We start from the raw sequence: 14,315 nt of genomic DNA, 5'->3' as shown, positions 1-14,315 counted from the left end.
TTTGCTTAGCCAAAACTTTAGTGTAAATACCACAATTGAGTTTCTATCTGATCAAAAGTAATTTATTTGTAAGATTGGCAGCACAGCTTTCACCTCTATTTCTGTTGTCCTGTCAATCATTTTATCAGGTACAATAAATGATGCAAAAAATAAAATTTAAGAAAAAGATTGTACCATTTTTTTCACTTTTAAAAAGGCAAGATATGATTATATCTCAGAATTCTCCATTTTATTTTACAAAAATAAAAGTTGTTACTAGAATCTATTTTTGAATTTCAAGTACATATACAAATTGTTTTTGATCTAATCCAAATAATATCCTTGGAGCATTCTGGCTCTGAATGTTGATTACTTTTTAAAAGTTATATTTCCAACCAATTAGGCGACTAGTATATTGTTTGCTTTCTTTAAAAAAAGTGTGCATATACTCAGTGTACACTCTGACTGCTGTATTTAAAAGAAATATTGTATTCAGTACAGAATCAATTCACATTGATTATCTTTCTCTAGGGATATGCATAAATGTTTTCAAAAGGCAAATGCCATGTTAATGCTATGTTTCATACAACAGCACAATGAAGAAAAATAAATGCTAGATAGCAATAGAAGAAGTTAGAAAGAAGTAGTTAGGAAACAACTTTTAAAAAATGGTTAATATTATCTGTGATAAGGAAAGAATAAGATTAATATAACAGAGTTTCCACATTTGGAATTCCATCTTTCCAAGAGTACAGTATCACTATTCACCTGCACCTAGGATGTGAACAACTCTCTTTCAAAATGTTTAGATTGATTTTCATTCCTGAACCTTCACAATTTGGTATAAGCTCCCAGAAGAAAATGGCAAGAATAAACATAAACGTCATAATTTCAACTCAACCTATTGATGGCAGCTAATTGTATGAGCAAAAAGTATCTCTATTCAGGAAGGGATAAGATACTGCCAATTTCCTTCCATTTGTAGCCACAAAACATTTTTTTTAAAGTTTACTTTGGAGAATCCTAAATTTGTTTGTTCAGGAATGCACATAATACAAGTTAAGTCATGAAAGCTCTCCACACTTAGTGCAAATGGACTGAGTTCCATTCAGGCAGCAAAATCCTGAGTGGCTGACATTTAATTGCTTGACACTGTATGCTGTTTCTCAAATATTTCTGACAAGCATATTCTACCTTATACTTTACATGCTCAATTTGCTCTTCTCTTAAACTCAAATGTTATTGAACATGACAACACAAATGTTAAATTAAACATATTTTTAGTACTTAAAATGCAAGATATCCAATGTAAATGTTTTGTTGCAAATTCCTTGAGGAAATCCAAAAGTTTGATTGTAATATGAAAAATATTCCATTCTATACGTAATAGAATTACATAATATAAATTAATGATAACATGACAAGTTTCTCCAAAATTTGTATAATTGCAAATTAGCTGCTTCTTTGGTCCTAAAATGCCTGAAGAGGAAAAGGGTGCAATTCCAAGGGAAAAAATAGACCTGATCACCTTTTGCTGCATTGCCATTAGGTTATAGGGAAATATAAGGCAGTAAACAAGTTGATGTTCCATATATATGTTCTGCACCAACCCTCATAGTTCTCCAACTAGGCCAGGCTTAAACAAATAAAGAGGATCAACCACACAAAATATTAAAAGTATATGTTTGCTTCCATTACTTAAATGCCATCCATTATCTGGACGTCCAAATGTAAATTAAAATGTGTATTGTGAATCACTGTAAGAATCCAGATTAGACAATCAATGCTGTAGTCCCCTAACAGATAAAAGTTACTCAGATCTGCTCCAAGTTGGCCTGTGACTCGGCAGGTCTGATTGATGTTCCTGGGAACCCATATTGTGCTATTTTCTGGGATGTGTTGACTCCAACGACAAAGTAAATGGAAAGGATACTCTGCGCTGTAAATTTGGCCACCTGTTTTTTGGATCCAGGTATCTCCAGGCTTTTAAAGACAGCCATGGAAGTAAACCAATGATTAGGTCCATGCTATGCTGTTGCCTTCTTTATAGAAGAAGCAGCTTTCAATACTGCCAGTCATGCTATTTTTCTGGACTGACTCCAGGGATTGAGAATTAGGGCACCATTTTACAGTGAGTCTCTTTTCTTTTTTAATACATTTACTCATTCATTACAGGACAAAATTGGCAAAGCACCTACATTTAAAAACCTTCCACAAATATCTGATTATCAAAATAATCTTTAAAAAAAAAGAAGAAAAATTAGAAGAAAAAAGAAGCTGTGTATTATACTTATCAATTGCCACTGCTTTACTAATAAGCACCATATACTATAATATGATCAGTTAAAATATTATTGTAAAAATATAACAAAAAATCTCTGCCACAGTAATAATACATGTGTTTTGTTTGAAGTAGGTCTTGGTCCTATTCCCAGTGTAGTTGTGGGGAAGGGTTACTTACTAGAGACCTCCTATTGGGGTGCCAGAGAACCCTAATCCTCTTAACATCCACATGAAAGCATAGACATATGCCAGTTTGGGATCCACTATCATCACTAGGCTGATGATATTTAATTATATCTTTCAACCCAGGTCAGCCAATCGAAGTCATTAAATCCTGTCCCAGTGCTAGAGGCTATGCAAGTCTGGATATATGGAAAAACTGTCTTCTGCAGAGTCCAATGAAGATTAAGGGCTGAGGACGTTAGGCCATCTAGTTCTGGGGAAATTTCATCTTTAAACTTCCATGCTGTTGGACTTCCCCTTTCAAGAGTAGTATACAATCAGATTGTCTTCTTAGATTCACAGCTGAGATGGCAGCTATGGTCTAGAAGCCCTTCACATAGCTTCACCTGGTGAACTAGTTTTGCTCTCTCTTGGATTGGGAGACTCCAGGAAGGAGAGCCTTCACTCATGTTCTAATCACTTCATGACTCCAATACTGTAAAGTACTTTATATGGGGCTGCCTTTGAAAATCGTCAACTGGTTCAGAATGCAGAATGCAGAATGCAGCTATGGCTATGCCTCACACTATATGTGACAATCCTGCTCTGCATTCAGTGCTCACAGATCACTTGCCCTTCAAATTGACATAACATGTTGCTTTATATTAATTAGATTGTCTTTATGGCATAGATAAGCATACTTTGTTTCCTAATAGACTGGTACTAGTCAGCAGAGCAGATTGACATGGCTGGGTTAATTTCTCTTGTTTTATAGCACTGAAAATAAAGACTTGGGTTTGTTTTGATTCATTAAATGAAATTTAATTAATAACCTTTTGTCAATCTCTCTTTCCATTCAATAAAGTGAGTATTCCATATGTATGGATGACAAATACCCAATAATATATAGAAATGCTAGATGTCCATGAAAGTATATGTGTACACAGAAACATACATACACAAACACATACAAACACACAGTAGCAGGGATGAGATCTGAACATGCAGCTTTCTCTCATATACAAACAGAGCCACTAGAATGAAGAATGAAATGACTGCTGGATAATTTTCAACAATTAGGATTGTTAATTTGATATTTTTAAAATGGATGGATTGCTTTGCAACAATGCAGAGATCATGTTTCTCAAAGTTAAATTTCCCATCCATTCCTTCAAATAGTGCAAACATTTGCTACAAAAATGAAATTGTTTCTAAATAGATGCTGGAAACTAGAATGCATTATTGGGGGAGCGGGGGAAGAGACCTGCCTAATAAAAATTCAATATATAATTTGATTAGTGATTTTCATTTGAATTGTAATCTACTACGACCATTATCCTACAACAATCATTATCTTAAAATGCTGCACTAAAAATCATGTTGGTTTTGAAATTAAAACAATGCACACATGCAGACCACATCTCTAATACAACACTGAGGGAAACCATTAAAAAATAAAAGGCATGATCATATTCCCATAATGTTAGCTATAAGATATTCCTTTCTGCTAGCTGATTAGTGCAAATTCCATGACTAACTGGATATTAGCACACTGAATGAACAGTTAAAACAAGTAACTGCATATAGTTCTGCAGCGTCAATGCTATAATATCTGTAGCAGTTCTGTGACTTGCATAGGTTGCCTCTCATTAAGAACAAAAACAAAATGGGAGAAACAATTCTGTTGTAGCACACTGGAACATAAGAGAATGGTGCAGGCAAATCATTTAAACTATTTCTGAAAAGATGTTAAACGAACGAGAATTGTTGGATACAGCAACTTAGTTATTATTTCTCAGATATTGGAACATATGTGTCAAAGTTCTGTTGATATTATTTTTGTTTTATTTTTTTCTTTAAAAAATTATTCAATGTCATCTATTTTTGTTCTTTGCTCTTCTCATTCTGAAATTTTAAAAATGCTTTGGTGCACATACAGTAAGAGGAACCACACTTTCTTCATATTCCACATACGGTAATATGTGGTAAATTACTTAGTTGAAAACAGTAATAAGATGCTTGATTTGTTTTTCACAATGAAAAGTGTTCTGTTGTTGATGTTGTTTATTCAGAGGGTTTAGTATTCATCTGTAGGTCTCCCAAGTTCAGCTGCAGGAAACCTATTCCAGGATATTTTAAAAGCCATTACTTTTGCCATCCCTCAACACTGTTTATACTTGGAACCAGCAAACAAGCAATTAAAACACGTCACAGAAGAATTGTGTTATGACATTTTAAGATCAAAAAGCATACTGCTGATTTCACTTCCATCTGTGCCAGTATAAACATTTTTTATGGCTCACCAGTAATTATTATGGATCAAAGATAACGTGGGAGGGCAAAAGGGTTAAGTTCCAATCAAGACAACTGTGAGGGTAACAAAGCTTGGAACAGAATCATAGTTGTGATTTTGACAAAATATGCAGTAAAAGAAATATTTTAAAAAAGTGGTTGCTACAATCACGTCCCTTAAAACACATAGCTCAAAAAAGGTCCAATATAGGGAGAGAAAAAACCCTTGGTTTTCTGCTTTGCTCTGCAGACTCGAGCTATAAACAACCCCGCCTCTCCATTTAATGCTTTTCTTGAGGTGCAACAGGTTTATAGAAATTCTACTTAGCTTATGACTTAGGAATTGCTGGTCCTGCAATCTTTCTTGGTGCAAACTTTCTTAACAGTGACAAGCATGCACACACACACTCTGTGTGTGTGTGTGTGTCTGTCTCTCTATCTGTTTGTCTCTGTCTCTCTCTCCAGGTTAGCAGAGCGTCATTTGTTTCATGCCCACAGTGTTTTTCAAACATTATCTAATTAATCCTCATAGCAATCCTTTGAGGTATTACTACATGTATGTAAGGAAACTTGCCCAAGGCCACAAAACTTTTCCCTAGCACATTCAGAATTAAGACTGCAGAGGTTTCCATTCTCAGCTCCTAAATGTAAGGCCACACCTCTTTTTCATATGCAGCATACACGCTAGTGCAATCACACACACAGAGGACTTCTTTCTTTGCCACTGCAATTGTCTGAAGGTTAAACAAGTAGGGCAGTAGAGCACTAACAGACACTTCTCAAAATTCCAACCAAAAGTAGATTAAGAGATTTCACAGAGAAAACACCCACATTACAACTAGTAAAATAACAACAACAAAAACATCAAGCCTGGACATGTTACAGACTTACTATGCTTCAGGGTGCTCCATTATACGCTGCCTTATTTCCAAAGGAACTTTTAAATTATAAAACCAAGATATGTAACAATCTATTCAGTGTTCCATTATTGGGACTTTTAACTGGCCATGTTTTGCAGTTGTTCTTTGGGCAACTGGCACCATAATCAAGATCAAGTGTTTTTCAAAGGTTATTGCACAGCAAAATGTGGAGGCAGGAGATGTTTTAGACTGTTATGTGCTCATGAGCTCACACACTTTTCTGTAATTAACAATTGGAGCCCAAAATCCAAAACAATTTCTCCCTTGACAAGTAACAACAGATTTTAAAGACATTTTTGAACTATGCTTGTAGCATAACAGTAAATAGAAGACTGTCTTCTAATCCTTACCTTCTTTAACTAGAATGAACACTTTTCCACATCCTTCTCTTAAACCTAGTGACACATGCTGATTCATTACCAACCTATTACTTAATGTGCTATCAAATAAAAAGGATAGTACACAGCAAACAGGGCAGACTAAAGGCAAAGTGGGTAACAGCCCATTATGTAATCTGTGCTGACAGAATATGACCTAGCCATGGTGTCATTAGGTGTAACACAAATGATTCAACTCATACTACTTCATACAGAACATCATGCTTCCCATCCCAAAGCTAAGAACTAGTGATTAACTTATGATATGCTCACCTTGTCTCTGGTTTCTACTGGATGTCCTCATGCTTGTGGAAGCTAATGCTGGCATATGCACTTAATTCATCACTCAAGTGGTTACTCCCACAAGGCTGCTTTGGAGATTTAGGTGGCTGATGCTGCTGAGATGGTTGCTTGACTCCTAGCAGACCAGTACTCTCCTGAGGGTGGAGGTTGCGATGGTGATGTTGGCTGTGGTTAAAATCCTTCACTAAGTCCAGGTCAATGTAATTCAGCCCATTCTCAAAGCCTCCCCCAGTTCCGCTAGCTGCTTGCTCCCTCCGTGATGCTGTACCAAGACCCAAAGAACCAACTCCCAGTGCCCCAGATGAAGGCTTGAGCCAGACATTTTCAAAGGAGGCTGAACTGTGACGTTTTGGATCGTCAGGACCTCCTCCTGGTCCATGGAGTAGAGCTGAAGCTCCAAGACTACTACTTGGAGTGACAGAAGAAGCAAACGTCTCAGAACTATGGCGGCGCCGACCTCCTTGGGGGTCAGCACGGATCACTTTGGCACTCTGGGTGCTGCGATTGGGACCAAGACTGACATGTGTAAAGGCGCTGTTTGCACCTGGGCCCCCAATCATAGATGAGGAGCAGGAATGGGGTAAAATCTCAGCCAGATTGCTTGGCTGAGCCTGAGAAGGTGGAGAAGGCAGCTGCATGGGTGGTGGGCTTTTCTCAGAATAACTCAGTAGGAGGGCCGGGGAGGAAGGTGATGGGGTGTGGGCACAGACTACATACGGTGCTCCACCACTCAACTGCATGCTCATATAGTCCCGGTTGCCACTGTGGGTGGTCCCACTCCGGCTTGACTGCATGGAGGCCAAGCTGGCTGGGCAAGCAGTTCCCCAATCCATATTCATATACTCCTCTGAACAGGAGCCAGTCTCTCCGTAGGATAAAGGTGAGGGGAAGACTGGTTGCTTAAACTCAATGTTCACATACTCTCCGGGGCTCTTGGGCTCTGGGAGCTGTTCCCGAGTACGAGGCAAAGTGCTGGCCTTTGGGCCATCCAGGGACAAACGAGTAGGTCTGGCCAGATGATTCTTGGTCCGCACAGCTGTGTCCACAGTACAAGCAGCAGGCTGCAATGGCTGTGTTTTAATGGGAAGAGAATACCCACCACCCTCTTGTCCCCCAGGGCAGCCAAGGCTATCACTACTAGTAGAGGAAGAAGAATCCTCAGCAGCGGCATAAAGCAAGCGGCCAGAGCTGAAGGACATATGCATCTGGGCGTTTTCTTCTTTGCCTGTCTTGCGTTGGTTGTGCTTGAAGGAACGTGGCAAGGAGAAATAGGAATAGATGGGTTTATGTTGGGACTGGGCAGAACCATGCACTAGTGGTTCTTCTGGGCCTGGAGGTCCTGGGCTGGTAAAGTAACAGTCTGGAGGGGTGCTGGTAGCAGAACCACTGGCTGGAGACATATTAATATAATCACTGCCTCCACTTGGCAACTTGCCCTCATTACTCTCGACGGAGAGTTTTGTATGATTATTAGTCCCATTTATCCATAGCTTGCTGTAGCCAGTGGGACCACTGTCTGGAGAACAACTGCCACTGGGAGACATCATCATGTAGCCATTTGAGTCCACCATGGCCTGCACATGGCGACCTCCTCTCCCAGGATTGATGATCTGTTGTGGAGCAGACACACTCTTGGGGCTCATGGGCATGTAATCCCCACCTTTGGACGTACTACCTCCACTGGGCATAGGTGCCACTCCTGGCAACATTGGCATGTAGCCATCATCAGAGTTGGTCCGGTGGTGGTTTCCCTCCACCTGGTGCATCTCTAGACACTCTTCAGGGTAAGACTGGGTTGGCACAAAGGCAGAATGTCGATAAGAAGAAAACTTGTTGCCACTACAAGAATACGAGGGAAGCATCTCAGTATACTCTTCAATGGAGGTCACGGAGGACTGGGAAGGAGTCTTCTGATGGGAGATGGTAGGAGAGGTTCCAGCAGAATGTGTCCGCTTTCTGAAGCTTTTTTCCAAATCACCTACATCCTCATTTCCAAGTCGGAGGCAACATGGGACAGCAGGGTAGCGACTTTGCTGCTGCAGATGGCAGGCACGGGGGGCAAAATGACCATTAGGAGTTGTGATACTGCAGCAGGATGAGGCAGCCTTCCCCCCCATACATATATAGTTGCTAAGCTCCTCATCTCCCCGGGCAGGAGGGGTGTGTCCCAGGGAATCAGGGGTAACACTACGAAACGAGCTGCGAAAGTCACAGGGGCTTGATTCATATTCATCAGAGGAGATGAAACCTCCATCACTGGGAGAGCCAGAGACTGAGGCACTGGATCGACGTGGGAAAAGACAGTCTGAAGTTGACCCATGGCCACTGGTACTGCTGGATGACAGGCTGACTGGACTAGTGGCTGAAGGGGAACAGCGTGAGGAAGGCATTGGGATGGAGCGACTGTGGTTGAGAGGGGGGTGAAGCCTGGAGCTGCCACGGTGCCTATGTGAGTGGGATCGGTTGGCACTTGGACTCATCGGACTTCCATCCACCGAAGCTGGTCTGGACATGGTACCTTCTCCATCACTAGAGGCTCTGACGCGGAAAGAGCTGGGTCTGCCCCCAATCCCTCCTCCCACGCCACTGCCAGCAGGAGAAGTGGCAGTTATGCTCTCAGTCCTGGACCTACGAGTAAGTCCCACCTGGCTGGGGGGTGGGTTGTTGACATGATGCCTGCTGCGGAGAGGCACAGATATGGGATTGGAGCAATTGGAAGACGACTGGCTTTTGCTCCGAGGCCGAAATTCCTCACTCATTGCCCGCATAGCCTCCAAGATGGTCTCATGCATATTCTGTGCTACTACCGAGTCGTCTACCTGCATCCAGAACTCACCTGGTCCCGTGACAGCAGAGCGCCCCACCTCAATGAAAAAAAAATTCTCTGAATGGCCACACCGCCGGATGTTGAGCAGCTGCAACACAACAGCTGCCGCATCGGAATTTAGCTTGACAAAACTGATGGTCTTGTTGGTTAGGCACAGGCGGTAGATTCCGATCAGGTTCTTGGTTTGCCCCAAGCCCTTTGGTTTCAGGATCACTTGCCAGACCTCTTTGAAAGCTGGGCCAGGAGCCGTATCGCCATAGCTATCCTCCCCTGCCTCTCCCATTCCCAAAGTCCCACCTCCCACTGTGACATCTCTGTGGTGGTGATGGTGATGGTGCTGATGGTGGTGGTGGTGATGGCTCTTGGCACGGTTGTGCAATTGCAGCAGTGCCTGGTACCAGCTTTCTTGCTCAAGCTCATTGTCAGCAGCAATGGCAAAGTGCTCGTCCTTGGTGTAGAGAGCCACCAGATGTTTATTTTTGGAATCTGCCCTCTTGTTTATATTGAAGCAGCTCTCCAGAGGAATGGAGCGCTTGGGAGCCCCTGATTTGTGCCTCCATTTCTTTTCATTCTCATAGTACTCCAGCCGGGCGGGTCCCAACTCACTGGCTGCTCTCAGCACGAAGAAGCGCTTATGCATGCTCTTGGGTTTGCGCAAGTAACCCACCTTCCTGACATCGGAGAAGAAGCCCTCATTATTATCTGTGGGGCTAGCCATGCTGGAGAGAGAGAAAAAAACAAGGTACAGCAATTCCTGCTGCAAAGAGCAGCTTCGGAAAGAAACAACAAAACAGAAATCCACGCAGCAGCAGCAGCAGCAAATCCCCTCCTTCACTCCAAAATAAAAATAAAAACGACGCAGAAAGATAGTTCTGGAAATCCTTTCCAAAAACAGAGTGGCGGAGGAAAGAGTGGCAGGGAGAGAACAGCTGTTCAGTGGCCAGAGCCTCCTCCCAGCTCCAGGAGCAGGGCTTGGGTGGCAGTTTTTAGTCCCAAATCACCCTCCGCAGGAGAAATGCAGCTTTCAAAAGTCTAGTTTCGATGTCGCCCCAGGAGAAACTGGTCCGAGAAGCCGCCGACGAGCAGAGGAAAGCGGGCATCGTTTTATCCATGCGGGGTGGAAATTCCTCCAGCGCCAGAAGCAGGATGGGGTTCCCCCGTCTCTTCTCCCAAATAGCCCTTTCCTTCTTCTCAAGTGATCCCTCCGAGAGGTTTCCAGGAGCCGATTAAAATATACTCCACGGGGCAGGGCAGAGTAGAAGAGAGCTTGTTTTGCAAGAGGAGGTGGGGGGGGGAGAGAAACGTGGGACGCCTGAGGGACAGCAGCAATCCCTTTGAAATAACAACAGCGATAATGGTAATATAATAATGGCAGTAAGAAGAAACCAGCTAGTCAACACCACCACGGAAGCCACCGGGTTTTCTTCCTCGCCCAAAATGCCAAATAAAAATATCCTTCGCGGGAACCACGGCGGCGGGGTGGAGAACTCCGACGAGCAAACAAACACATCAATATCCCAAATCAGCGTCGCGATGGCAGGCGCTTCTTCTTGTCCAGCCCGCGCAGGAGAAGGGAGCGAGCGACCTCATTCAGTCCCGTCTGGTTAGGCAGAAAAAGTGTCATTTCCACACCAAATACACGCAGGCGGCTGCAGCAGGGTCGAGCGCAAAGCAGACGGAGCGGAGAAGCTGCCCGAGGAGCGAAGGAGGCGGAGGCACATTTTCGCGGCGGCGACTTCCACCTCCTCCTCCTTTTCTTCATTCCAGTCGGAGAAGTCTCGGAAGGCAATGTCGGTGGCAGTTAAGTCCCTCCGTCCTGCACCACCTTCCCCTCCTCGTGCGCTTCACAACGGAGGAGGCAAAAAAAAAAACAGCGCTGCCAGGCAGAGACGGGCACCGCCGGATGGCTGTGCGAGGGGCTTAGCGCTTGCGCTCCTTTGACTGTGGACGGCGAGGTGCTCCTGCCGCAGGACTCGCAGCTCCGCGGACTTTTATTGAAAAGCCCCCGAAACCAAAACAATCGGCTGCGTCTGCGTTTATGAGGCCAGCCCCCTCTAGCCGCCGACACTCCGTCTCACTCCGAGGAGAAAAACACGTGACGGCGCCAATGCGTGGACCATCCCCATCTCCAGCCTCGGCGGCGGCGGCAATATAAGCGCGAGAAGGGCTCCCGGCAGCCTAGCTTAGTAGTGCGGCATTCCAATCCGCCCTCGCCTGCCCGCCTGCCGCGGCTTTCATTCAGCACCGCAGCGAAGGCGCTTACCTTTGGGCGTCGATCCCTTCGCAGCCCCGAGGGGGTCGTTCTCCGATTGGAGTACCTACCTGTCCTTCAAATCATCTAAAGCTGTGGGAAACCGTAGGGGAAGCACCCATGCTTGGTTGAGAAGCACGGAGTGTAGTATTTTTTTTTTTTTTAGCAGCGAGGGAAAAAGAGGGAAGGAGGAGACGCCATTCAGTCGCGTTATTTACAAACGAATGGGTTGCGAATTGCTCGACCGCTCTCTGCCGAGCAGTCGCCGTGATTTAAGCAGAGACAGGCCTCTGCGTTGCTATTTCTTCCGTTCTTGCCTCAGCCTCTTTGCTGTTTGCATTATTAATAAATCTTACAAATCTCTTACATGCATTGTTTTAAGCCGCTCTTTATCTTGACGAGGAACAGAATGGTGCACAAAGGGCTTGGACAAACTTACCATGCCAAATACAGCAATATAGTACCCGTTAAAGACAAGTTGGGCAAGCAATGAGGAGACGATAAGACAAATCCATAATCCACAACTGTCCAATTATTTTATTAGGATCGATTACATGCTACAGGAGAATAACAAGCTTTCAAGTTAAAGAATACCTTTTAACAACATAAGTAATACAATTCCATACTAAGTAAATCAAAATATTATCCAGCAGACATTTCTAATAGAAAGCAATCTATTTTAAATGTCTGCTGGATATTTAAACAAACCACTACCACCATCTGTAAATTAAAGCATTTTTAACAAGCCTTCATCAATTTTAGTTTTTACTACTAACTTATTTCTAACCATAGGAAAGACAAACTTCATGATGTATTGAAGCCTGTAAGTCTTCCCTGGCTGGAAATAAATTTCACAGGTCTCATTTCTAAATATATGTGTTTAGGATTAAGATGGTTCTTTCAAGAGACAGGACCAGAAAAGATGTTCCCAATAAGGCAAACAAAAAGGGAATCCTAGATCATGATTGTTAAAATACTAATTTCAACAGGAAAAAAGGCAAATATCTTCATTTTGGGATCATACATTCTAAAGTATTTCATTTGTAGTGTAGGAAGTTATCACCCAGCCCTCTCCCAGAAAAATGAAATACCCTAGGAAATATTGAAAAGGCAGAATATTCTCTTGAAACATGTTTTAAAAGACAGAATAGCTCCCTGTACCTTATTTGCCCATCCCCACTTTGTCAATGGGCTATTAAGAAGGCCAAGCTAGTCTACTTTACATAATAAAGAGTTCTCCCTTTCAACTCCATGGGGATGGGATTAAGGCATGGTAATATTGGCCCTTTACCCAACTTGCCACATGGCATCTGAGAACTCAACCAAACCTGGATTCTAAACGCAGCCTAGAGAGTTGCCCCTGCATGGCCCCATGGGAGTCTGACAACCAATCAGAATACAAGCTCAAGCTCAAAGGCCAGAGGGGGATAAAACCAGGGACTCAGCATCTCAGTCGACCCTTCTCTTTTCTCCACCAACATTGAAGCATGTGATCACCTTTTCTGTTCAGGACTCAAGCCATGTGGTCCTGTCCACCATTAAACCATCTTTCCAAGTCCATGTCTCCAGTGTCTTTTTCCCCACTTGGAGCCGAACCCAGAAGGTCATTACTTTCAAAAGTAGCAAATGACGTATGAATTAATGAAGCATTTTGTTTTCCTTCCATAGACTTATTTCTAAATAAATAAACTTATGTATTAATAAACTTATTAATTATTTCCAGATGCAGTTTTTATTCAATCTATTAAAAAATTAATGTCCATATGATAACTTTCCATTGGCAGGGCATTTTCTTTTAAATTTCCCCTCTTTTCTCACATTTTTTTCTTTCAAGAAACATTCAGTTACAGGAATAACAATGTTTCACAATGTCTTTTCATTGTTACTGCTGGGAACCAACTGTTTGGAAGCACTTTAAATACAATGTGTTCCTGTTATTCAGTTATGTCTGACTTTGTGACCTGATATACAACATTTTGCAAGAATTGTGTCACTAACTGTTTTGTTGAGTTCATGTTGCAGGTTCATGCTACTGCTATTAGTGAGACTATTTAGTACTATCTAGATATCTCACACTATTTAGTACTGACCCTTTTAATACTGGTTAAAATGGATCAAATAGGACAGAGGACAGCTCTGTTAACATGTTATTTTATAGATATGTGAAATTTCAACGTTCAGTGTGCAACTCGGCTCTCTAGAATCTAGAGTTCTCTCTGTGAGATGAAGCTACATTTTGCTAAGACCAACCACTAAGCTGGCTATGAGCTCTGTGGTTTGAGAAGAAACCAGGTTCAAGAAAGGGTTCCACCACAAAACTGTGGAGGACAAAATCGTGCTCGACGAAAGCGCGCATTTGACATCATCACAGCGCGACGAAAACATCGCGCGGTGATCGAAAAATGTAAAAATAAAGCGAAAACCTTACCCTAACCCCCCCAAACCTAACCCTAAACCTAACCCTTAACCTAACCCTAAATCTAACCCTAAACGTAACCCTTAACCTAACGCTAAACCTAACGCTAACCCTTAACCTAACGCTAAACGTAACCCTAACCCTAAACCTAACCCTTACCTTTATGTGAATCAGCTTGCTTTAATTTTAATTTTATTTCAATTTTTAATTTTTTTCGTCGCGCTGTGATGACGTCAAATGCGCGCTTTCGTCGAGCGCGATTTTGTCCTCCGCGGTTTTGACGCGTCACGCAAGAAAGCACTAGGACAGCAAAATTGATTTTTGCCTCAGAGTTTACCATGTTGTTCTACAGATATGCTTGTACAGAACACTTAGTTTTAATCATCAGAAATAAAATCAACTATAATAACAACTACAACTTTGGGAATATCTCCCACAGAACAGTTGTGGTAATGGTTGATTTGTTGAAATCAGAGAACATTTCAGTAGGTTATTCAGTAGGTTG

General features: G+C 42.5%; 1 protein-coding gene across 1 annotated transcript in view; it reads right to left on the bottom strand.

Annotated features, from left to right (window-relative positions):
• Positions 1 to 11,337, bottom strand: part of IRS1 (insulin receptor substrate 1) — a 45,675-nt gene extending 34,338 nt beyond the window's left edge. Inside the window, exon 1 of the mRNA XM_014057705.2 lies at positions 6,287 to 11,337. Coding sequence (XP_013913180.1) covers positions 6,301 to 9,861 — 3,561 coding nt within the window. The 5' untranslated portion in view covers positions 9,862 to 11,337 and the 3' untranslated portion in view covers positions 6,287 to 6,300. The remainder of the gene's footprint in view (positions 1 to 6,286) is intronic.
• Between the last annotated feature and the right edge of the window lie 2,978 nt (positions 11,338 to 14,315).

Source organism: Thamnophis sirtalis, unplaced genomic scaffold (genome assembly GCF_051295495.1).
Source record: "Thamnophis sirtalis isolate CommonGarterSnake01/CBP01778 unplaced genomic scaffold, rThaSir2_p1.2 scaffold_11, whole genome shotgun sequence".
Taxonomy (NCBI): Eukaryota; Metazoa; Chordata; class Lepidosauria; order Squamata; family Natricidae; genus Thamnophis; species Thamnophis sirtalis.
The sequence above is the reverse complement of the archived record's forward strand: the minus strand, read 5'-3'. Positions and strand labels throughout refer to the sequence as shown.